We start from the raw sequence: 26,555 nt of genomic DNA, 5'->3' as shown, positions 1-26,555 counted from the left end.
CCTGGCAAGCTACCGAGAGTATTTGATATGCCAGACACAGTAACAACAAAATCTCCAATGGAGACATTACTGGGCCCGCTCGAGCAAATCGACGATCAACGGGAGGGCCTTTACCTTTTACCTTTTACCTTTATGTAGGAGTACTGCTGTTTATTCAGCCACTGATTAGCTGATTGAATTGGGCATGAACTCCACCTTAATTTGTTTATTTTATTATTTTTTTCTTTTTATATTTATTTATTGAATCACTGTGGGAAAAGTTACAAAGCTTTCAGGTTTAAGTTTCAGTCATGCAATGATCAAACACCTTTCCCTTCACCAGTACTCATTTTTCACCACCAAGAACCCCAATATACCCCCTCTCCCACCCCTCCCAAAGACTGTGAGGCAGATGATTTCTACTTAACTCTTCTCTACATTGATTACATTCATTATTTTGACAAAAGATGCACCATTATTGTTTAGAATTTCCCCCCCAACAATCAGAATTGCTGAAAAGGCATTGTGAAATACTTTGTTTTCTATAGCTGGTATGAGAACCATATAATGTCATATAATGATTTTGGATTTCTGCAAAGAGCCAGATTATGAGATTGGTTTCTGTGCATCTGGTGTTATGACTGTGCCAGAGAGCCACTCGTGGGGGGCAACTTGTGACCTCAGTAGGGCGTGAAGGGCGCCCCCCTTCCCATGAGACTGCAGTTGCCCCATCACTACCGGCTCATACTTGGCTTTCCTATAAGTTCTGAGGCAGCGGCCACCTTGCTGCTGGGGGGTGGGGGGAGGCGGAAGGGAGCAACACCTTTTCCCTCCTGGGGAGGCATGGTGCTGTAGTTTAACGCTTGGTCCATTCACTTTTCTGCCGTAAGCTGTCGGGCTCTAGACTAAGTCCTTTTGCCTCTGGAGCCATGGCCGTGCCGGAGAGCTGCTTGTGGGGGGCAACTCGTGACCTCGGTAGGGCGTGAAGGGCGAGCCGGTACCGCCCTCCTTCCCATGAGACTGCAGTTGCCCCGTCACTGCTGGCTCATACCTGGCTTTCCAATAATCTCTGAGGCGGCGGCCACCTTCTATGTGGTCCAGATGCATTTCTGCCAAAAGCCACTGGTTTCAAGATTTGTTTCTGAATCTCTGGGATCATGGCCGTTAATCTGCTTGATCAGGAGCCAGAGAAGCCATTTGTACGTGGCGACTCGGGGTCTCGTTGGGATGGGGAGGAAAGGGCCGGTTCCACCCCCATCTGGTGAGGCCCCATGTGTCTCGTCATTGCAGGCCCAAACCTGACTGTCCTGTGGCCTCTGGAGGATGGCGGTCACTGGGCTGCCAGGGGGAACAGGCCAAGGCATGAAACCTATTCCCACCTGGATTGGCCCAGCACCAGTAACCTACTGCAGGAACAGGATGCATTTCTGCCAAAGCCTTTGGGTTCCGAGATTCATTTCTTAGTGTTTGGCATCATCGCCATTAAGCAGTTCTATCAGGAACCAGAGAGGCCATGCCTCCAATTATATAGCTGAGCCGGTGGTGGTTTGTGGGTATGTCTCCCACATACCTAGCTTTTGGCTATTTACTTTCTTGGTAAATTTTGCCCCAAGTTTTTGGGGTCTGGCCAAAGGCACAGCAGCAATTTTGGGGTATCTGAAAGTCTGACGGTGCCATCAGGCTGCTGATGCACTCGCCTCACAGGTACAGATTGACCTGCTGGCGGCACCATACCCCAAGTATGTAATTTTTAAATGAAATATAAGTACCATAGCCTAAGGTAAGTGTACCTTATTCACTTAAATCACGCTTTCTTTTCTTTCTTTTTTTCTTTTTTGGTCTTTATTTATTTATTTATTTATATTATTATTACTTTTTTTTTTTAATCACCGTGAGAACTGTTATAAAGCTTTCAGGTTTAAGTCTCGGTCATACAGTGATCAAACATCCATCCCTTCACCAGTGCACATTTTTCACCACCAAGAACCCCAGTATACCCCCCATCCTACCCCTCCCCCTGCCAGTGTGGCAGATGATTTCCACTTTACTCTCTCTCTACTTTGATTACTTCTCTCTCTCTACTTCTCTCTGCATCTCTCTCTACTTTGATTACATTCAGCAAGCTGCCGAGAGCATCTCGCCTGCACGGCAAAGCCTGGCAAGCTCCCCGTCCCGTATTCGATATGCCAAACACAGTAACAGTTGTCACAATGGAGACGTTACTGGGCCCACTCGAGCAAATCAATGAACAACGGGGAGGAACATGAGACTGACACCTAAGGATATTAGATACATGGGGGAAGGTAGATTGCTCCATAGCTAGAAGCCTGCCTCATGGGCGAAGGGGAGAAGACAGCTGGAATAGAGAAGGGATCTCTAAGAAAATGATGGCTTGAGGAGCCGGTCCGGATGGGAGATGTGTGCAGAAAGTAGATAAAGGAGCGAACATGATAACCTCTCAGTGCCTGTATTGAAACCATAATGCCCAAAAGTAGAGAGAGAGTATGGGGAATATTGTTTGCCATGGAGGCAGGGGGAGGGTGGGAAAGTGAGGTGTATACCAGGGATATTGGTGGTGGGGAATGTGCACTGGTAGGGTGTTTGATCATTGTGTGACTGTAACCCAAACAGGAAAGCTTGTAACTATCTCACGGTGATTCAATAAAATTTAAAAAAAAACCAGCATCAGTGAATGACACTGGAAAGTTCAGAATAAAAAGATGAATGATATTTAGTGGACAAAAAAATTACTAGCATCTTTTAAAGCAAAATTCCTGTTTATTCCTCCCCACTCCTCTTCATTGTTAATGCTGATGTGATGATCCAGGTTGCACACATGCCTGCCCATGGTGCTGCCACCATTTTAACTCTGGTGCTTCCAGGGACCACACTTCAGGCTGTAGGACTTAGACATATTTCCCCATGCTCTCTGCCCCCCTGCCCCCTCCCCTCCCAGTTGCTTTGCACTCCGTTAGCTGTGATACTTATGCACATGCGCTCTGGGGTTTGTACTCTTTTAAAGCATTCATGTTAGGGGTGTGTTGCTCACCAGGGATGCTGCTGTACTCACATATATGCTTGTGGGGGACACACTTCCTGACTGATATTTTAAGTTTTGGTGCTCGCTGGGGCGTTGCACCTTTGGGGTGCTCTCTCGCATCTGGCTGGATATCGCTTGTGTACTGGGGGAAGCAGACAGCAGGGCCTCCAGGTTCTAATAGCAGTTTCCAGGATAGAACCCGAGTTTCCTTTTATTCATACATTGACACCAACACTGCTATTTGTGTTCCTTAAACCATATTCAAGTGTGAGCCAGTATCAAAGTGTCTACCTTCCCTCCATTGTGCTGCAGCTTATGGATAGCAAAACACAACCTTGGGTGGACTCTAGAAGCATCTTCTACCATTCTGGTTCTGAGCAAGTGCCTGGCAAGACAAGTTTCTCTGTATTGGGGGCTGGGGAGATAGTACAGCAGGCAAGGTGCTTATCTTGCATGTGGCCGGCCTGGATTCAGTCCTTGGCATATGGTTCCCTGGGCCCCACCAGAAGTGATTCCTGAATGCAGAACCAGGAGTTAGCCCTGAGCACTGCTGGGCATGACTTGTCTTCACCCTAAAAAGAAATTCCCCCATATCAAATCTGTAGTCATTGCAGATCCCAGATCCCATAGAGCTGCTTCTCTGCATTTTCTTTGCTGGTTATACACTGTTTTCTAAGTTAAAAATTCATGTTTTATGCGACTTATTAGTTCCTTAGTATGGTAAGTTTACTGGTTGAGACTCACTGGTCCTTCCTGAAGGACTTTCAGTACAAACACCTCCTTTTCCTATAGTTTCTGGTGCCAGTTTTGTGAAAGTTGGCTGTTCACTACCTGTTTATTGCAAGCAGGAAGTGGGCATTTTTTATCAAAGTACTAAAGAAGATGGTTTTGTATAATTTTTTTTTCTTTTTGGGTCATACCCGGTGATGCACAGGGGTTAATCCTGGCTCTGCACTCAGGAATTACTTCTGTCAGTACTTGGAGGGGTGGGGGGACCATATGGGATGCTGGGGATCGAACCCGGGTTGGTGATGTGAAAGGCAAATGCCCTACCTGCTGTACTATAGCTCCAGCCCTGGTTTTATATAATTTCTTGAAAGATACTTATAAAAATTGCATAGATTTGTAATTGTAATGCTTATCATTCACATTTGTATTGATATTTTCCTCATTTATTATTTGTGTTCATGGAACTACTGGTGTATAAAATGAGTACAAGTGATCAGAATCATTTTTGTTTGGTTTTGATCATAAGACATTTTTGGAATCTATTTCCAAACTCTAAATGCTGCAAATTCTTGTTGGCAGCTCTGCTTGTTCCTGTCTTTGAAGGCGAGGGGAATATTTCGTCTTATTACAGAGCTTGACAAATTCTCAGAGGGCTGGGTAAGAGGACATGTGAAGTTTTGTGATGGTTTGCTTATGAAGTTTCTGCTAAAATGTCCTCCTAGGGAACAGGATTTTCTTTTTCTTTTTCTTTCTGTTTTTTACTTTTTTAAAAAAAATATTTATTAGTGAGACATCTTGAGGTACAGTTGTAGACTTACAAATTTTTGTGCTTGGGTTTCAATTATACAATGATCCCTTCACCAGTGCCCATTTCCCACCACCACGGATCCCAGTATCCCTCCCACCCCTCATCCCCCCCATCCCACCCTCCCTCTGTGGCAGGGCATTTCCTTTAAAGATCTTCAACTTTTTTTTGTCACACCTGGCGATGCACAGGGGTTACTCCTGGCTCATGCATTCAGGAGTCACTCCTGGCGATGCTTGGGGGACCATATGGGATGCTGGGAATCGAGCCCGGGTCAGCCGCGTGCAAGGCAAATGCCCTACCTGTTGTGCTATTGCTCCAGCAACTGATCTTTTTTTTTACTTTTTGTGTCACACCTGGCGATGCACAGGGGTTACTCCTGGCTCTGCACTCAGGAACTACCCCTGGCGGTGCTCAGGGGACCATATGGGATGCTGGGAATTGAACCCAGGTCGGCTATGTGCAAGGCAAACGCCCTACCTGCTGTGCTATCTCTCCAGCCCGGAACAGGATTTTCTGGGGCCTACAGAGCACCTGCTTGATTAGTAAGACTGATGAGACTGCAAGATTGCAAGATGAAGCTCAGCACAGTCCCACATGCCTGGGTTTACCCCTACAAGCTCTGCTGTCTCTGACCCTGCAAGGTGTAGCTCCCAACATGCTGTATGTAGTGAAGTCAGCATGACTTCATGCTGTGTGAGTACTGCAGCTCTAGTATCTGGTCCCAGCAAGGATTCAGCTGAATGTGTGAGCACTGTAGAAACAAGGAGAAGGAGGGGAACATATTTGCCTTAAAGTTCTTGCCATCTCAACAAACAGCCCAAGGCTGGTTGGTGAAACATTACAGCAGGCAGAGCTCTTGCCTTGCACGTGACTGACTTAGGTTCAATTTCTGGCACCCCATATGATCTCCCAAGCACTGATGGATGTTAGCACTGAAACCAAACCCAATCTCCAACCCCCTGTTCCCCCAAAACAAAAATTCCCAGCTCCATTTAATACCCCTTTTTCTTTGTTATTTAAGAGGTAGGCACCAAGAATTAGATTTGAGACTGTTTTCTTCCTCTGGGAATGTTCTCCTTGTGTTCAGACACCAGAAGCCTGAAGATCTGCTTGTCTATCCTGGAAAGGAAACACTCAAATGGTCATGTGACATTAGGTCATGTTCCCACCCTAAGTACTTTAGGCTGAATCAATTACTGGGAATCTGAGGGACCCTGCCCTGACATATCACAGAAACTGAGATGTTTCAGGACCTTCCCAGAACCAATCCACCTAGAGGAATGAAATTATTTGCATTATTCAAAATGAGTATGTTAAGCACGGAGATGCTGGAATGTCTGTTGTGAGCTGGCTGTTGGGAAACACAGTGTCCCAGAGAAGTTCATTATTCTTACACATGAAGACATTGAGATACCTGACAGAAGGTTATAGAATCAACCTTTTCAGTGTGCGTGAAATGAAAAAGCCTTGCAGCAGTGTGGGGTTTAGCTTTCTAGGAAAATTGACTGAATCTCAGAACAGCTTTGTGGGATTTTAACTTGTCCTGTTCCCTGACTGGACCTCTCTGGTTCATAGTAGTTCTGAAAACTAACAATCCTACTGAAAACTAAAATACAATTGAGCAGGCAGCCTGGGACAAAAACTTTCCAAGACTTTCTTCTCCTTGATTTTCCTTTCTAGATAAGGTAGGATGAGCTGTAATATTGGAAAAGTGCTAATGAAGAAGCCAAATTTAGTTTCAATTGCAAGAGCCTGCACTGTTAGCTGTTGACAGAATCTGGACTCATGCAAGACATATGACTTGAACCAAGATTAAAACATATCAGCCTCAGGAGAGTTAGATAGGAGATCTTGGAAAAACGAGTGCGACCTCCCACAGAGTCCTTTTTAATACACCACGGTGAGTGGGACGGACAGTTGCTCAGATAGTTTTTGCTTTCTATGAAGTTTTAGAAAATACTGGTTTCAGTTGATACGATTCGATTATCAAACCCTTGCCAAGGTATTGGTTTACCACAAAAGCACCCATACCTCCACCTGAGTCACTGTCTTAAATCCCTGTAGATTCTGATCTTTGTGGAAAGTGCATTTAAATAGCTAAACCAGTATAACCAAAGTTTGTGAAGCACTGTAGCACTGTCCTCCCGTTGTTCATCGATTTGCTCAAACGGGTACCAGTAATGTCTCCATTGTGAGACTTGTTAATGTTTTTGGCATAACGAATACATCACGGCTAGCTTGCCAGGCTTTGCCATGCGGACGAGATACTCTCTGTTGCTTGCCGGGCTCTCCAAGAGAGGCGGAGGAATCAAACCCAGGTCGGCTGAGTGCAAGGCAAATGCCCTACCAGCTGTGAGCCTGCAAGGCTGTGGCAGAGTGGAGGCAGACCACTTTATCTACCCATCCGAAGGTAGAATGCATTGAACTGTATTTGCTTGTGTTTGCAGGATTATGCAAAAACACCTTGTATCTACAATATTGGGCTTTCATGTCTGGCTTTGGATTCTTCTTAATACATTTTATTTTGTTGTCATTGTTATTAGTGTTTGCCTTTGGATTTTTTTTTGGTAGGAGTACTGCTATTTATTCAGCCACTGATTAGGTGATTGAATTGGGCATGAACTCCACCTTAATTTTTTTATTTTATTTTTTTTCTTTTTATATTTATTTATTGAATCACTGTGGGAAAAGTTACTAATCTTTCAGATTCAAGGCTCGGTCATACAATGATCAAACACCTTTCCCTTCACCAGTACTCATTTTCCACCACCAAGAACCCCAGTATACCCCCCCCTTCCACCCCTCCAAATGTCTGTGAGGCAGATGATTTCTACTTAACTCTTCTCTACATTGATTACATTCATTATTTTGACAAAAGATGCACCATTATTGTTTAGAATTTCCCTCCAAACAATCAGAATTGATGAAAAGGCATTGTGAAATATTTTGTTTTCTATAGCTGGTTATGAGAATCATATAATGTCACGCGGCCACGATTTTGGATTTCTGCAAAGAGCCAGGTAATTACGAGATTGGTTTCTGTGTGTCTAGTGTTATGGCCGTGCCGGAGAGCCACTCCTGGGGGGTAACTCGTGACCTCGGTAGGGCGTGAAGGACGATCCGGTACCACCCCCCTTCCCATGAGACTGCAGTTGCCCTGTCACCGCCAGCTCGTACCTGGCTTTCTGAGGCGGCAGCCACCTTGCTGCCAGGGGAGAAAAAGGCGGAAGGGAGCAACACCCTTTCCCTCCCAGGGAGGCATGGTATTGTAGTTTAACACATGGTCCATTCACTTTTCTTCTGAGCCTTTGGATTTTTTTTTAAATAATTTATTTATTTATTGAATCACAGTGGGAAAAGTTGCAAAGCTTTCAGGTTTAGGTCTCAGTCATGCAAATATCAAACACCTTTCCCTTTACCAATACTTATTTTTTACCACGAAGAACCCCAATAAAACCCCACCCCCACCCCTCCCAATGCCTGCGAGGCAGATGAATTCTAGTTGACACTCTATCTGCTTTGATTAGATTCATTGTTTCGATAAAAGATGCTCCACTATTATTTAGAGTTTACCCCCTCCCCCCAAATCAAACATGCTGAAAAAGCATTGTGAAGTGATTCGCTTTCTACAGCTGGGTTCAAGAATTAAATGTTGGTTTTGGATTTCCGCTATTTTGCTAATTAACCCTGGAAGTATTTCTACTGAGAATCAGATAATTAAGAGATTGGTTTCTGTGCTCTGGAGTCGTGGCCATGCTGGAGAGCCACTCGTGGGGGGCAACTGGCGGCCTCGGTGGGGTGTGAAGGACGGACTGGAACGCCCCCCTTCCCATCAGGTTTTAATCGCCCCCACACCCCCGCCTCACACCTGCTCTCCACAAGGCACCCATGTGGCCGCCATCTTCTTTCCAGAGAGGAGAGGGCGAATGGGGCAACACCCTTTCCCCTCCAGGCAGACATGATGGCCTGGATTAACACATAGTCCGTTCACTTTTCTGCTCCAAGCTGCTGGGTTCTGCATTAAGTCCTTGTGCTTCTGGGGCCGAGGCCGTGCTGGAGAGCCGCTCGTGGGAGGCAACTGGTGACCTCGGTAGGGCGTGAAGGACGGACCAAAACACCCCCCTTCCCATGAGGATTTTGTCGCCCTTGTGCCCCCGGCTCACACCTGCTCTCCACAAGGTGCCCATGTGGCCGCCATCTTCTTTCCAGAGAGGAGAGGGTGAATGGGGCAACACCCTTTCCCCTCCGGGCAGACATGATGGCCTGGATTAACGCATAGTTCGTTCACTTTTCTGCTCCAACCAAGCTGCTGGGTTCTGCATTAAGTCCTTGTGCTTCTGGGGCCGAGGCCGTGCTGGAGAGCCACTCGTGGGGGGCAACTGGTGACCTCGGTAGGGCGTGAAGGACGGACCGGAACGCCCCCCTTCCCTTGAGGTTTTTGTCGCCTCCGCTTCCCCGGCTCATACCTGCTGTCCACAAGGCTCCCATGTGGCCGCCATCTTTCTTTCCAGAGGGAGGAGGGCGGAAGGGAGCAACATCCTTTCCCCTCCGGGCAGACATGATGGCCTGGATTAACGCATAGTCTGTTCACTTTTCTGCTCCAAGCTGCTGAGCCTTTGGATTTTTAATGGTCATTATTGCTGTGGTTTGATTTTGACGTTGATCAATTACTTCTATTCTTATTCCACTGAAACTTTTCATCAAGTATTTATCTGGGATCTCTTGGTTCTTTTGTTGTTTTCTAGTGTAACAGACTACAAAACTACTTCTTGAATGGTCAGTTCTCCACCCCATGGATTGCTAGGGATCATTCAGTAAATTGATTGAAGAAGGAAACACTTTGTGATCATATCGCTGTTCAGTTTTCTCTTTTCAGATGCTCACTATAGAGGCCTTTAACTCCCACTCTTAGTTTTGTAAAAAGGAGAATTACAAAAATTTTAATTACAATTCTTTTGCTAAATACTCTATAATGTAGACAGGTTTCACTGTCACTGTCCTCCCGTTGTTCATCGATTTGCTCGAGCGGGCCCAGTAACATCTCCATCATGAGACTTGTTGTTACTGTGTTTGGCATATCGAATACATCACGGATAGCTTGCCAGGCTCTCCGAGAGGGGCGGAGGAATCAAACTCCGGTCGGCCATGTTGGCTGCGTGCAAGGCAAATGCCCTACCGCTGTGCTATCGCTCCAGCCATGTAGACAGGTTTATTGTCTTTAATTTTTAAAATCGATTTTATTAAAAATGGAAATGCATATTGTTTTTACTTACTGGTATATTCTAAACTTAAGGTTGATAAGTATGCATGCAATATATAGTGATAAGTATGCATGCAAAAATATGCAATATCATATTAGATATCGATGAAAATATTGTTCTAGAATATATGTTTTGATTAACCATCCATTAGAGAAACTAGAAACCTTTTGTGTTAATATTTAACAACTAGAATATTATTTTAGTCATCTTTTGCTGGTTTCTGCAATAATGCACCTAATGGCAAAGATATTTTAGACTTAGGAAAACCTTACAATGTTAACTGTGGAACTAAACCAATAAAGTATTTGCCTACTGTGTTATTTTACTTCTTAGGAAATACAATTAATGTTGTAGGTTTGCTTTCTCATTCAGTTTATGTAGAAGTGAGGCAGAAATATGGGACAGTGTAGAAACCTATCATCCTTTAAAAAGTAGATACTTTATGTAAATATATCAGTTTTTTCCTTGCATACTTAATTAACAACTTCCAGGTATACATTATAAACTATAGTAGCTATACATATATTTATTTTTTTCATAGAGGTTAAACTCAGTCATACTGGGGGTGGGCAGGCTTATAGTGTTAGGGACCAGACTCAGGGCTTTGCACATGCTGGGTATGTGCTCTATTATTCGCATGGGCTCTCTGGGCCTGACTTACTTTATACTGGAAATTTCTTCTTTTTGACACCTTTATCCATACTGTCCAAGTTGCCTCTGGCAACCACTACTATGTTCTCCCTATATAAGAGTGCAGGTTTTGTTTTTAGATTATACATATAAATCAGATCACATGGTATTTGTTTTTGTCTCTCATTTCACTTGGCATAATGCCCTCAAAATATATTTGCCTTGTTGCAAATGGCAAGATTTTATATTTTTTATGGTTGGATAACATTCGGTGGAATGTACTGCGTGTGTATGTGTGTGTGTGTGTGTGTGTGTGTGCGCACGCGTGCATGTGCGCGCTTGCGTGTGTATATGTATACATGTGTGGACATGCATGATCGAGAATATATATGCATACAATACATGTATATACACAGAAACACATGTACCACATTTTCCCTTTTTTGTAATAAAAAGTTACAATATTGAATCAATATTTTGTTCCCAGGGCTTGCTTATTGCTTATCTTTTTTTTCTAGTTTTGGGCCATACCCGGTGGTGCTCAAGAATCACTCCTGGCAGTACTCAGGGTGCTGGAGATTGAACCCAGGTTGACTGCATGCAAGACAACTCTGGCCCCCAGTTGTCTATCTGTTTTATAGGAGTTAGACCCAGCAATGCTGGAGTGGTGCTGGAGACCAGATGCAAGGCTTTGCACTTGCCAGGCATGTGCCCTAACACAAAACTTGCTTCCATATTAAAACCATTGTAAATAATGCTGTAAGGAGCAATAGGGCACATTTCGCTTTTTGACTTGATGATGATGTTGATGATAATAATGATTTTGGTTTGGGGGTTATACCTGGTGGTACTCAGGGCTTATTCCTGGCCCAGTGTTCAGGGATCTCTTTTGGTGATGCTCAGGGAACAATATAGGGTGTCAGGGATCGGAACCAGGTCAGCTGCATGCAAGGCAAGTGCCCTCCCCACTGTAGTATGTCTTCAATCCTTAAGCTATTATTTCTGTATTCTTCAATTAAATTCCCAGAAGATTTGCAGAATCAGCGGTCAGTTTTCAGTTTTGGAGGGAACTTCCATACTGTTTGCCACAGAGGCTGCGTTTTCCCCAGCAGTATATGAGAGTTCCTTTTCTCCACATCCTTGCCAATTCCTGTTTCTTTGCCATTCAGGAATAGGCATGACTTTTTAGTTTAATGTGGTTCTGATTTGAATTTCCCTAATAATAACAGATCTGTTGAGGCAAGTGACTTACTGCGGTGTTTCTTCAAATATTTATTTGGCTTAATAGTAGGCTCAGCAAAAGAATCATCTTTCTTTATGTTTTTTGTTTTAGGGCCACACTCAGCGATTTTTATTTAGGGTTTATTGCCTGCTCTGCTCTCAGAGATCACTCTCTGTTGGCTAAGATGATCATATAGGGATTCCAGGAATCGAACATGGGTCAGCCTTGTGCAAGTCAAGCATCCAACCCACTTTACTATCTCTCAGTCCCCCTCTTCTTTCACTGGATAGTTTCTGAATAGAAGATAAAATTTGAAAGAGCCGTTCCTCGTAAGCGCTTCAAACAAACAGATCAATCAGTGTGCTGCTCGGCACTTGCGACTTTGGAAAGCAAGTAATATTAATCACATCATCTTGAAATATTTTAAATAGCTCAGTTTAAGAAGGAAGGCCTGCGCTTTATTTTGTGACATGTTTCTGTGATTTTTCTCCATAGGGAAGTAGTCCACAACTTTTGAAATTTGCTTTTGTTTTAGCATGACCTTATGGAAAGAGTTATCTGGAATTCCATATTGAAGCAGTTTTAAGGCACCTAAAGGAGCGGCCAGTGTTACTTTTGTTGCCCCATGCACATGGTCACTTCCTTCTGAAATGAGGATTCTGATCCATGTCCAGACTGCAATGTAGCAATGTAGTCTCTAAAATGGATCCTAACAACAAAACATCTTAGCCTTGTGAAATAGCAGCATGTTTCTCTCCAAGTTTAAACTGCCATACCAGTCTTTAGGTAAAAGCTCAGATTGACAGTTTATTGACTATTAAGGCTTTGGGATAATATCCCAGACCAATATCAAAGATGCTAACTAAGGAATGGGTTTCATCCTTCTGAGGACCAACATTGGCTTGCTGGCCAGATGGTTGAAAACCACTACTGGAAACTGAGTGGAACCCCTCAGTGACTTTTAATTCTTTACATCTTGAGATCTGGCACCAACTCGTAGACCAGTGTTGAAAACCACAGAGGTGGATGACCTGGTCTACGCTTATTACTCTCTGAAATAGGTATACCCGAGAACACAGGAGGTAAGTAAAATTGGGAGAGTTGCTTGATAGTCTACCAAAAAAAAAATTAACTTTCTCCTCTTCATTTCTTTGCATGTGAAATCTGTATACAAGTTGCCTCAGATTGCTTTTACCAGTCTAGCTCGATCTACTGATTAGGCACCTTGATAGCTGATAGAGTTTACACACAGTCTGATCTGTTGCATGCTGTGATTGGAGTGGAATTTCACTGATCTAGCTTGACAGGATGATGACCACCACAGAACTGTGCAGGGTACAGAGGCTACAAAAATAGCTTTGTTGGGGCTGGAAAGTACATAAGCAATAGTACACAAGCGGTAATACAGTGTGGACTAGCATTTGCCTCCCAGGAGGCTGACTTGGGTTTGATCTCCAGCATCCCATGTGATCCCCTGAGCACTGCCAGGAATAATTCTTAATGCAGACCCAGGAATAACCCCTGAGCATCGCTGAGTGTGACCCCAAAACACACACAGACACATACACAATAGCTTTGTTGTGATGGTCTTGTTATTGGCAGTTTTAATGTGAAGTTGTCATTGCGTAAAGGTAGAAATTTTTGTTTTGGGACCACATCCAGGGATGTCCTCAGCGATCTCTCATGGAGGTGCCTAGCGTGCCAGCATGGAACCTGGGTCAGCTGTGTGGCAAGGCGGGTGCTCTATCTGCTATACTATCTCTCCAGTCCCAACAATGTCCACTTTTTAAAAACTGCATGCATCTGTTTTAAAAACATCATTTGTCATTTTATAGAATTTTCTTTTTTGTTTGTAGATATAATACTTTGCCAAGCAGAAGAACTCTGAAAAATTCAAGATTAGTGAGTAAGAAAGACGACGTGCATGTCTGTATCATGTGCTTGCGAGCCATCATGAACTACCAGGTATGCTTGTGTTTCTGATGCTGTAAAAGATACAAATTTGTCAGATGCAGAGCATACTCTCTTTGATTTCTTTGTACTACTCCAATATTAGGATTTAATGAGATACTATTGAAAAACGAAGTTCATTTAGTCAGTTGCTTGTGATTTCATTCATTGTTCTCATACTTTAATTTCAGTATACAATTTAGAATGTATTTAAAAGATGACATTTTCTTTCCAGAGTGATAAATTTATTTGTCTAGATTCCTTGGTGAATGGGATCCACAAAGGAAGGTGCTTGTGGTGGGCAATAAGGAACAACTTCCTAACAGAACATAGTTGTGTGTTGTGTAGATGAGGGGCTCACAAAGATGCATGGTGAGTAGGTCAGACCATCTGTGGGTTTCAGTGGATCCTTGTCTTTGTAAGAAGCATCTTGATGAGCTTGTTAAATACATAGGGTCTGCTTCACTGGAAGAGACAGTTGACTGATTTGGTTGGATTAATCCTATCAGTAGAAGTGGAAAGCAAATCCTGGAGCGTCTAGACTGGTGAAGAAGATCAGAAATAGAGTCAGATGAGCAAAACCTGAGGCGAGAATTAGAAAACCAGAATTCAAGTATAAAATTGGGTGTGTTGATCACTGATATGGATGCTATAGGTAAGGTCAAGTAGAAACAGAAGAAAATGTGTAGATTGAAGGTTGGCATTAGAGTTCAAACCCAATGTACTAGTGCGGAGTTGAAATTAAAAGGGAAAAGTACGCATCTATTCTTTTAATAAATTAGTATCTTTTATCATTGCCAGATATATCCTGTTCTACAACAGGAAGTAGCACTGCACTGTAACACTGTCCTCCCGTTGTTCATCTATTTGCTTGAGTGGGCACCAGTAACATCTCACAACAAATTGTGAGACTTGTTACTATTTTTGGCACATCGAATACGTCACGGGTAGCTTGCCAGGCTTTGCCGTGTGGGCGAGATACTCTCGATAGCTTGCCAGACTCTCCGAGAGGGGCGGAGGAGTTGAACCCGGGTCAGCCGTGTGCAAGGGCAAATGCCCTACCTGCTGTGGTATCACTCCAGCCCACGCACAGGAAGTAGAACTTGAAATAGGTGCCCACGAAACTTGCTTGTTAGTGAGGACAGACATGCTAAGCCGTTTAATTATACAGTGTTATAGGCAATAATGTTGAATTGCAAGCAACACTTCCATAGTTACTTTTCACAGATTTAGTGATTTTAAACCTATTATTTTATTTACATATTTATTTTTTAGTTTTTGGCTCACAACTCTAAGAGCGCTGCTTGGGGGACTGTATGGTGCTGGGGATCGTACCAAGTGCCTTAACCCTATATCTCTGATCCAGAGACGTAATATTTTACAACAGTCCTGTGAGATAGGGAAATAGCACTTTTCCCATGTTACTGATGAGGGCTGGAGAAAAACAGCTTCACGGATAGAATGAGTGCATGCTTTGCATATGGGAGGCCCAAGACTGATCTCTGGTACTTCATGGTCCATGAGCCCCACTGGGTATAGTACCAAATCCCAAAACCATTTTACTGCTGCTAAGGAAATAAGGTACTCTACAGAGAAGCTAAGCGATATTCTTAGGACTACGTAGCTTATTGTGATAAATTGAGATTTTTAAATTCAGAAAGATTGATCCCAGCTAAATACTGGAGAAAAATAATCAGGAAATAGGAGTAGGAAGTGCTAAAAGTGCACATTCAGTTTTAAGTAGTATATCCAGGAAAGTGTCCCTGAGTAACAACTTCCATGAGAGGAATAGAGAAGTGATATTGGAGAAAGAAGATTCTAGGCAGTAAGATGGGTAAGAGCAGAAGGTCCTGGGGCAGGGTTAAGCCCGGATCAGAGTAAGTGGAGGAGAGGAGATGAAATTGGAAGTTACCAGGGAGTCTTGATGGTGTAGGTCCTTATAAGCCAAAGATTTTGCTTTTCCCCAAGTGAAAAGCAATTGGGAACTTCTGAGAAGTGTGAGGTGACACTTGGATTTAGAAGATCCACTCTGGTTTCCAGGTTTCCATTGACCCTGGTAGAGGAGGTGTGAGGGAGGATGAAGGCAAAGGGAAGTAGGAGTGTTGAATTAATTTGAGTGTTGCTGGTGTGTACCCTGGATACTAGGAGCAGAGAAGACGTGAGAGGTGACTTATCTTGTTTTGATTTTTTTTTTTTTTTGGTGTATGGTGGTAGAAGGTAGCTTGGTGGTTTGCCCTAAACAATGGAATTGGCATCTCTAAGATGGGGTTGGTTGCAGGATGCCAGGTTTATGAGACTTGATCTGGAATTCTGTGTGGGTACCTTAGCTTTTTGATGTCTGTACCTGTCCAGATACAAATCTTGTCATTTTTGCTTTGTTGCTTTTGTGCCACACCCAGTGATGTTCAGGGCTTACTCCTGAATCTCTGCTCAGGGATCATTTCTCTTGGTGCTCTGGGGGCCATATGGGATGAACCCTGGTTGGCTGCGTGCAAGGCTAGCACCCTGTTTGCTGCATTCTCACTCTGGCCCAAATACAAATTGGATTGTTGGGTTTGTTGTTGTTGTTTTGGGTTTTTTGGTTTTGACCCATCCCTGGCGGTCTGGGAGTGCAAATTTGGGAATTAATAGGTGTAAAAATCAAAGGAAGTGAAAAAGATCTAGAGGGCTAGATACAGAAGCAATGGTGTCTCAAATAACCCATAGGCAGTTTCAGTGTGAGAGATGAGGCAGAGTTAGCTAGAGAGAATGAGAAAGAGGCAGGGAAGTAGGAACCAAGCATAGAAAATGTTTCAAGTCGAAGATGAGGCTCAGAGATGTGTCTTGTGCTGCTGGTAATGAAGAGAGCTGGCCACAGTCTTGCACAAAGGCTAGGTCATTGTTGATCTTGGCACAAGTGGTTTTATTGGAATGGTGGGAATGAAATGCTTATTTGGAGTAATTTCATCTGTGAATTTAATTGTTTTGAAAGAGGAATCAGACTGAAAGTGCTTGGGGTTTTTCTATAAAGGTTAGCAGGGAAATGGGGCAGCAGCTAGACACAGGTGACTGACGTTCAAGAGAGATTTTGTTGATGCTAATCACAATGAATCAGGAAGAAGCGACGATGGGGGATTGAAGGACTGCTGGTGTGTGCTGTATTTCTGGTGGTGGGATCCCTTTCCCTCGAATGAGATCGGGGATTGGAGGAGAGGCATTGCTCTAGACTAGCGCATAGGAGAGATAGGAGAGATGCTCATTGTCCAGAAGTGCTGAGTAGGGAGAGGACACACGGCTTTTGCATGGATGGGTTGAGATGGGTGTGGAATGTTAAGAAGTTGTTTTTCTAATTGTTTACATTTTCTTGGTTCATGAGCTGAAAGTGAGTTTGGAGAAGGAATAGCTCCTTCACGCAGCAGAGTTAAGAATGATTCTTGAGCCTGTTCTTAAACTTTTTTTTTTCTTTTTCAAGAGGGATGAGGTAATTTGCCTCAGAGCCAAACACATTTTCCTCAGTTTGCAGTCCTGTCACCCATTGGCCAGAGAAAAGATTAGGTGCAGTGATTGTCAATCTGGCTGTCTGGAGGAGTTATTCTGGAAATTTATAAAATGTTCAGATGCCATTTGGGTTGTTTAAAAACACAGTCAGATGCTTTAGTGGTTCAGAATAAATTGGTCCTGAAGAATCAGGGTTTTGTAGGTTTTTTTTTTTTTCCAGTCAGGTGATCTTATGAAACTCCAGGGTAGAATCATCATCTGGAACCTTTTCATTATCCTAATAACTGAAACTAGTTTTATTTTGTTTTGTAATTTCTTTTCTTCTTCTTTTTTTTCTTTTGTGTTACACCCAGCGGTGCTCAGGGGTTACTCCTGGCTCTGCACTCAGGAATTACTGCTGGCAGTGCTTGGGGGACCATATGGGATGCTGGGGAATTGAACTTGGGTTGGCTTCATGCAAGGCAAACACCCTACCCACTGTACTATTGCTCTGACCCTGTAATTTATTTTCTTATTTATTGAGTAATACCTAGGAATGTCTGGGATTAAACCAGCGTGCCACATGCTTTGCATGTGTTCCAGCCCTAAATAAGTAGTATTTTTTTTAAAAAAAGGATGGAATATGACACATTTTTAATAATTCTACTCTTAAGTTTGTTACCTTTTTTTTTTTTTTTTTGGACTTGCAAACAGTGTCAGGGAGCCTGGAGACTGTTCCTGGTGAATTGTCACCAGCTGGGACTGGCAGCTCAGTGTGACGGTCCAGAGTTGCTATGTAGCCTGGGCGGGACAGTGCTGAGGATTCCCTGGGCCTTACCTGGGGTACTTGAGTACCACATTGTGCAAAGGATTGAACTGGGATCGGCCACAGACAAAGCGTTTGCCCTCATTCTTGTACTGTCACTCAGGACCCCTCCTGAAATTTGTTTTATTTTGTTTTGTGGTCATATCTGTTGATGTCCAAGGCTTACTCCTGATTCTGTGCTCTGGAATTACTCCTGGCGGTGCTTGGGGAAGCGCATGGGATGCTGAGGATCCTTCCCAGGTCAATTCCGTCCAAGGCAGATGCCCTGCCCACTGTTCTATTGATCCAGCTCCCTCTGAAAATTTTTATAGAGAGATATACTCAGACACTGCTTTGCTAGAGAAATAAATATATGTATGACGATAATGCATTATAGTGGACTGGAGCCATAGCACAGTGGTAGGGCGTTTGCCTTGCATGCAGCCAACATGGCCAACCCGATTCCTCCGCCCCTCTCGGAGATCCCGGCAAGCTACAGAGAGTATCTCGCCCGCACGGTAGAGCCTGGCAAGCTACCCGTGATGTATTTGATATGCCAAACACAGCAACAATAAAAGTTTCCAATGGAGACGTTACTGGGCCCGCACGAGCAAATCGATGAACAACGGGAGGACAGTGATACAGTGACAGAATGCATTATAGTAGGTAAAACTTGAGGGTTTTGTCATTCTAGCAGCTTTAATGGGCCTAATGCTCTGTGTTTTCCACATTAATTTTAGTATGGTTTCAACATGGTCATGTCTCATCCACATGCTGTCAATGAGATTGCACTAAGCTTAAACAACAAGAATCCAAGGTAAGTGCATGTGGTAAGGCACAAGTAGAAAAATAAGTGGGGAAAGCAAGAAACTGGTAAACACCAAACTTTAGAGTTTGGAAGCTTTCTTTTTCTCTCTTTTTTTTTCCCCTTTCTTCTTTTGCGGGGAGGGGCATTGTTGTGCCACTGTGTTTGGGGTTTGTTCATGGCATTACTCTGGGAAAACCATGCAATGCCAGACTGAAATGGGGTTGACCACATATGAAACCAGCACCTTGACCCTTAGAGTATGTCGAAATGGTCCAAGTTTGGAAGCTTCCAAGTACAACTCTCTGAAATAGGACTGCCATCAGAGTCATGGCAAGGTAGAGTTTACTTTTTTAGCAGTCAGTTTTCTTTCAGGTGGCAAAGTTGAGCAATTGGTGACAATTCCAGATCTTTTCTTTAATCATTTGCTCTTTTGGAGGAATGAAAACATCCTTGGTTCCCAGAATCCCTGCAAATTGAGCAAAAATTAGTGAGAAATATGAAGGCAGACTCCTTGCCAGGCTAGGACAAGGATGATTTGGATACAGACTTATAGACTTAGCTATACCAGTTATTGCTGGATGCTAAAAATCGTTGTACCTTGGGGTCAGAGTAAAGTGCAGTGGTAAAGTGCTTGTCTTATATGTGGCCGACCCAAGTTCAATTCCCAGCATGCTATATGGTTCCTTGAGCACCAGCAGGAGTGATCTCTTGAGCTCAGAGTCAGGAGTAAATCCTGAGCACAACCAGAAGTGGACCCCAAACCAAAAATAAATAAAAATTTCTATCCCATATCCACACTTTATTTACAGCATTTTCAGACTTAGCTTGTCAGACCAAACAAAGAAATGCAAACTAGCAAACATAACCATTCAGGTTTCTTTTAGTGCAAACACATATTTTACTTAGGTTATAATAAATAGTGAAAATGCATTTTTTAAACTGTTTTTGTATTTGTTTTTATTCACAGCATCGGTTATTCCTAGAAGCCTGTCTTCACAGGTTTCATTTTAGTTTTTAAAACATGTTTTATGTTCCAATAAAGTATTCTGCATTTTGAGCTCCTTTTCCCTTTCCTCAGTTTCTTTGGTTTTCATTTATCTGAAAAACTGTAAATTCAGTTTTCTCTCTCTCCCTATGTATATATGTGTGTGCACACACTAAAAAATCTGTGTCCCTTGGGGTCGACATATATACATAGAGAGAGAATTGAATATATATATACACACACACATATATATATGCACACATGCATATACACACATATACATGTTACATATTTTTTATTTGGAATGCAGTATAAACTATGAAATTCTGTTTTTAAATGCTGGTTATTATCATCATTTCATACTTGCCCTGATTAAAAATTTTTCAGATTTTTGATTGTTTTCTTAGTTCATTAGATTCTCCTTGCCTTGCCTCTGGGTGCCTGCCTGCCACATCAGGGAAGTCGTTTATTACTTTTCTCAAGACATGGTAGTTGATCAGAATGCTTCCTGTTTAAAGACAAGCAATAAAAGACCTCTTTAAAAAGAAATGATAGAAGCTTGCATCGTATTTGGTGATTTTTATGGAGCAGATTTGCCACTAAGGTTGTTAATTTTGGTTGCTTTTGAGCCTTTCAGCAAATACTGTATCTCTGATTATAAAACCGGAACAAATACTTAACCCGTGTTTGGTTTTCTTAAATATTTCCAAGTTTCCTGTTATCTGGCCCATGATTAAAAAATGTTCTGTTCATTTATATCACTTGCTAATAGAACTAAGCTACTGATGTTTCCTGGATTTTCTCTTTTGGAGAATAGGGAGGGGGAAGCTTGGACCATACCTGGCAGTGCTCAGGGGTTACTCCTGACTCTTTGCTCAGGATCATAGCATGCTCAGGGGACCATATGGGATGCTGGGGATTGAACCCAGTTCTGCTGAGTAGCAAATCAAGCACCCTACCCACTGTACTATCCCTCCTACCCATTCCCTAGATTTTCAAAGTAAGAATGAGTATTTTGTAATTTGGGGAGTAGTAGACATCCTTTCAAATTTGCTACCAAGATAAATCACATAAATATTTACTGAAAGCTTAAAAATGTGCGTTAGTATCTACTAAACCTTAGTAAATGTTTATAAAGCATAGAAAGACAAATACCCGTCTTGCGAGGAATAGTTGATTCTTTTCGTCACTTTTACTGACGTGTATTTTGCTTTTTCCTTCTTGTTTTGATAGAACAAAAGCTCTTGTCCTAGAACTGCTGGCTGCCGTATGTCTTGTGAGAGGCGGGCATGAGATCATTCTATCAGCATTTGATAACTTCAAGGAGGTAGGATATGCACAGTTCTAAAAGAATGCTTGTGAAAGTTTCTTTTATTTGGACAGGATGATTTACTTCACTATTTATTCCAAGTCCCAAAAGGTATACTAGTTAATTTTTTAAGACATCACTGCAGGATAAGCAATGAGTTTGGTCTAAATATCTTTAAATGACTGAACTAAGCTTTCCTTGGTGTTTCATTTCCAAGAAAAGTTAGAAAGCATTTGCCATCTTTTTTTCCCCACTTTGGACACGAAGCAACACATAGGAAAACAGATTTTGTTAAATATGTGTGGTTTTCATTATGGTTGAGCATCTGCAGTGTAAATATTGTGAACGTTCATCATAGTTTCTTCCCTCAATATATTACTCTTGTTAAATATGTTACTTTTCTGGATGTCATGAAATCAATATAGACAACTGATTTTAATAGTTTATCATCTTTCCCAGGTGATCCCATCAAAGACAAAGGGGAGGGGCTAGAGAGATAGGACACATGCCTTGCATGCAGCCGACCTGGGTTAGATCTTCAACATCCCATATAGTCCCCGAGCACTGGCAGGAGTAATTCCTGAGCACAGAGCCAGGAGCAACCCCTAAGCATTGCTGGGTAGCCCCCAAGCAATAAACAAACAAAAAAGTCAAACAATGGGGGCTGGAGTTATAGTACAGCAGGGTCTTGGCCTTGCACACTGCTGACCCGGGTTCAATTCCCAGCATCACATATGGTCCCCCAACCACCGCCAGGCATAATTCCTGAGTGCAAAGCCAGGAGTAACCCTTGTGCCTCGACTTAAAAAGCAAGAAAAAAAGACAATGGACATGGGTGGTTGGAAATACAGATAATGTACACCCAGAATCCTGGCCTGAAATATAATTCTCAGTGTGCAATGTTTCATGGCCATGAAGCAAGCCTGTGTGTGCCTCTGTCTGTACCCAGCATTTTGGGTTGCTCCGGGTGGGACAGGACACACACAGTGGAAGGGACTTGGAGCCCCAGGTTGTTGTAGGATCTGCAGCCTTGTCCTTATGACAGCACCTTATCCTGTAATCCCATTGAATTTCACATACTTCTAGATGGATATCCAGTCTGGATTCAAACCCACATTCAAGTGGCTTTCTCCCGATTTCCTCTTAGCTGTCCTGGAGTCTCTGGCATACCAGCTAGCTGGTACTTACGGCTGCATGTGCCTTGTGAGTCTGTATCAGCACCAATGAGACAAGTATTCCAATTGCCCTATTGCTCCTGGCCAGAGAGTTTGATACGTGACTGACTCTGGATCAGGATTTTGGTGCATTGGATCCTGATCTGCCACTCTGGGTGATAGGGGGCTGGATTGGTGAGATTCTACTGAGGGAAAGACTGGATCAAAGACCCTCAGAGCCATTACCCTCACAGTCACTGGAGATATCCCACTAGCTGGGCTGACATGTGGGCTAGAGAGTGACCCGCAGTCCTGTACCTCGGCTTGTTTGCTGCAGAGATCTGATGAGGAAAAGTCCTCTGCCTGTTCATGCACATGACTTCTCCCTGCTGCTTGAAGATTTTGATTTTATTAGTGCTCCATGGACAAAACCAAATGTCATTTTTATCTATTTAGCCTCAGGGATCGGGAAACATACCCAAGTTCAAGAAAATGATAAAAGAATAACAGTGAACCTTTAAATTTTGACTTCTGCTTTTGGTTTGTTTCCTTTTTTCTTTTTCTTTGGTCACACCTGGAGGTGCTTTGGGTTTATTCCTGGCTGTGTGCTTAGAAATCACTTCTGGCAGGCCTCGGAGAACATTATGTGGTGCCAGAGATTGAACTTGGGTTTTTTTGTTTTGTTTTGGCACCATACCTGGAATGCTCAAAGTTTAGTTCTGGCTCTGCACATAGGGATCACTCCTGGTTGGCTTGGGGGACAAGATGAAGTGCTGGGGATCAAACCCAAGTCAGCCATGTGCAAGTCAAATGCCCCATCAGTCAGTACTGTCACTCTGACTCCTGAACATGACGTGGCTGTGTGCAAGGCAAGCACCTTACCCACTGTACGATCTCTCCATATTTTGAGTTCTAAACAAAGACTTTGAGATAAGAATATGTGAAGGCTTTCCTGTGAATAAGATAGAGATGGTTTTTGGTATGACTTATAGAGATCATATTTAGTGCTTTTTTACATTTAAGAATAGGGAGATACATGTGTGGATAAACAGGATTAATATGGAAGTGAAACAGCATGTATAGCTATTGTAATTTCAGATCTTTATTATTATGCCATATTTGAAAATATCACATGTCCAATTCTTTCCACACTGGATATGCTTATTGTACAATAATCCGTGAATCATGTTATGAGTTAAATGGTAATAAGCACCTGATTATGCTGCAGATCTGATTATGTCCTAAGATGATAATTATATACAATCAGTGTTAATTAAAGTCATGAGCTGTGTAACATTTATTTTATTTATTTATTTATTTATTTTGGTTTTTGGGCTACACCAGGTGGTGCTCAGGGAATATTCCTGGCTCTGTGCTCAAGGAGACTCTAGTGGACTTGGGGGATCATATGTGGTACCAGGGATCAAATCCAAGTTGCCTGTGTGCAATCAAATCCAATTTGCCCACTGTACTATTGCTCTAGCCTCCACAATGTTATTTTTCCTTTCAGATAACATAGAATGCCTATACAGAGTAGGCACAAAAATGCCTACAGAATTCTGCCATGATTTGAAAAAATAATTTGGCATGAGAATTGTATGTGGTTTATCTATATTAAAGATTAATGGTGCTTTAAAGACTTAATTTCAAAGGTAGTTTTGCCCAGTCAAATAGATGACTTTGAGTAGTGAGAACTGAATGAGCTTTGACTTTTTAAAGTGCTTTAACCAAAATTGGCCTCATTTCATAATTACAAATGAGTCATGGTAGGTCTTTAAGTTCTGATTCTCTTTGGACAGACATTAGCATGTGTGAGAACCTTGCCTCCTGAGAACGGGACAAGGAAAGAGCTGGTTCCATGTTGCCTTGATCTGCCTTGACCCCCTGTGTGCTGTCTGTGAAGTGTGACCTCTTGTGTGCTGTCAGGCAGAGAGATTATCCTAATAGCTCTGTGGACAAGGCAAAGGCAATGCGTTCCGAGGGAGACCTAATTCTTAGGAAAAAAGCATCAGCCTATTTATTAATTCAGCCTTTGATCAAAAAATACTGCTACTTTGTCTTGATCTTAGACTTCATTTTTCTTTCTTTTTAATTATTTTCTTTTCCCTTTTTGGCCCACCCCTGGTGATGTGGTGCTGGGGGTGGACCCCCCGGATCTCTGCATGCACAGTGTGTCCCTCGGCCCTTGGAACAATCTGTCTGTTCATGCTTTTTCAATATATAGTGTGGTCTGTTTGGTGTTATTTAGGTCTTTTTCAGTCTTTTTGGTTTTTGGTTTTTGGGTGACACTCGAAGGTACTCTGGACTTATTCTTGGCTGTCTGCTCAGGGATCACTCCCCGTGGGACTGAGTTGACCATATGGGATGCTGGGGATTGAACCCAGTATCCTTTTGATACTTTTATAGTTACCTTGACAGTACGTTGTTTGCACATTTGGCCCACTGGACCAAACATGCATACAGCATATGGATGTTAAAGTCTCTCCAAGTATTTTCATTCATTCAGGATTTTGCCTGCAAGAAGCAGAAACTGACTAACAGAGAGGAAAGGATTGTTCAGAGGGATGTTGATAAATGGAGAGGATTTGACTCTCAGGCTGCACCTGCAAAGTCCCACATCCAACCTCTGTCTGGGATTATGATATTCCCTCCACTTCAGAGTTCTTCAGATTGGGGCGTGGGGTGGGGCTCACCCAGCATTGCATAGGGGCTGCCATGCTTGGTGGTGTTTGGGGACCATATGTATTGTGGACCTCAAACCGGATCTTAGCCAAAGCCATATGCAAAGCAAGCCCTTGAACCTCTGCACTTCTCACCACCCCTTCTTTAGAATTCTGAAATTGTATGGAGTTCAGTTTCTTTACTTTTTGTTTGTTTGGGGACCACATCTGGCAGTGTTAGGGCTTACTCCCAGCGCTGGGCTCAGGGATCATTCCTGGCCGTCCTCAGAGGAACTTATATCATCCTGGAGATAGAATGTGGGTTGGGCATGTGCAAGGCAAGAGCCTTACCAACAATCTTACCCACTATACTTTCTCACTGGCCCTCGAGTTTCTCTTAGGAATCTTGGAGTCCTCTATCTAGGCCTTTTCCTTTCAATTATTCTTAGTCTTACCACTTTCTCCCATTGTTTCCTTTGACACATTTGAGACTTTGCCTTTTTTTTTTTTTTGGCTTTTTGGGTTACACCCAGCATACACTGAGATTATTCCTGGCTCTGCACTCAGGGATTACTCCTGGTGGTGCTCAGGGGACCATATGGGATGCTGGGAATTGAACCTGGGTCAGCTTGGTGCAAGGCAAACACTTTACCCACTGTGCTATTGCTCCAACCCCGAGATATTGCCTTTAGATGGACATGGAGAGTATCATGGTATGAAGTGACTCATGAATGAAGTGAGTTAGAAGGAGAGGGACAGACATATAATGGTTACACTCATTTGTGAGATATAAAAAGCATAATATTAATATGAGACTAACACCCAAGGTGTTAAGTGTAATGCCCCAAAGGAGAGAGAGACAGAGACAGAGACAGAGAGAGACAGAGATTGAAACCGTAGAGGCAGACTGGGGTTGGGTAAGGTGGAAGGAGGAAAACTGGGGACATTCCTGGTAGGAAATGTACAATGGTGAAGGGATGGGTATTGGAACATTGTATGACCAAAACCCAATCATAAATAACTTTGTAACAGTGTATCTTATGGTGATCTAATTGAAAATAAAAAATTTTTTAAAAAAGTGTCTCTAGGGCTTGATAGGTAGTACTGTGAGTAAGGTGCTTGCCTTGCATGTGACCTACCTGGGTTCAATGTCTGGCATTCTGTGTGGTTCCTGAGCTTGCCAGCAGCGATCCCTGAGTACAGAGCCAGGAGTAAACCCTGAGCACTGCCAGGTGAGTTCCCCAATCAAAAAAAAACAAATAAGATCAAAAGTATTTCTATGTATATTTTGCATGCAGGAGACCTGATTTTGATCCCTATCACTGTATATCTACCCCAGGTACTGCCAAGAATATCCCTCAAGCACCACCTGGTGTTGCCTCAAAACTACTACTAGTAATACTGTAATAAAAACAAAAATAAAAGTTTATTGTAGAGCCAGAGAGTACATGTATTACTCAACCAATTCCCGTTCCATCCCTGACACTGTATATGGTCCTCCAAGCCCAGCCTGGAGTAAGTTTTGGCCACAGCCAGGTGTAGCCCCAAACAACAACATAACCACCAAGTATATCCAGGGACTGGGAAGTTAACTCAGAAGGAAGAGCACTTGCATTGCACATATGTGGCTCTGAGTTTGATCCCGAGTACCTCATGGTCTTTGTGAACACACCAGGTATGGATCTGGTAGCCCCTTTCACCAAGTAGCACAAGGAGTCACTCCAAGGCCCTGCCTGGAACACCTCTGGTTAGGCTCCCC

The 26,555-nt window shown here is 42.9% G+C and overlaps 1 protein-coding gene across 1 annotated transcript in view; it reads left to right on the top strand.

The window, feature by feature from the left end:
* The window catches only part of FMNL2 (formin like 2), a 372,490-nt gene that overhangs the window by 270,549 nt on the left and 75,386 nt on the right, over positions 1-26,555 (top strand). The window contains exons 7-9 of the mRNA XM_056117609.1: positions 13,526-13,634; positions 18,621-18,697; positions 20,907-21,000. Coding sequence (XP_055973584.1) covers positions 13,526-13,634; positions 18,621-18,697; positions 20,907-21,000 — 280 coding nt within the window. The remainder of the gene's footprint in view (positions 1-13,525; positions 13,635-18,620; positions 18,698-20,906; positions 21,001-26,555) is intronic.

The sequence above is a fragment of the Sorex fumeus genome, unplaced genomic scaffold, assembly GCF_029834395.1.
Source record: "Sorex fumeus unplaced genomic scaffold, SorFum_2.1 ptg000035l, whole genome shotgun sequence".
Taxonomy (NCBI): domain Eukaryota; kingdom Metazoa; phylum Chordata; class Mammalia; order Eulipotyphla; family Soricidae; genus Sorex; species Sorex fumeus.
Note: the sequence above shows the minus strand (reverse complement) of the source record. Positions and strands in the feature narration are given on the sequence as shown.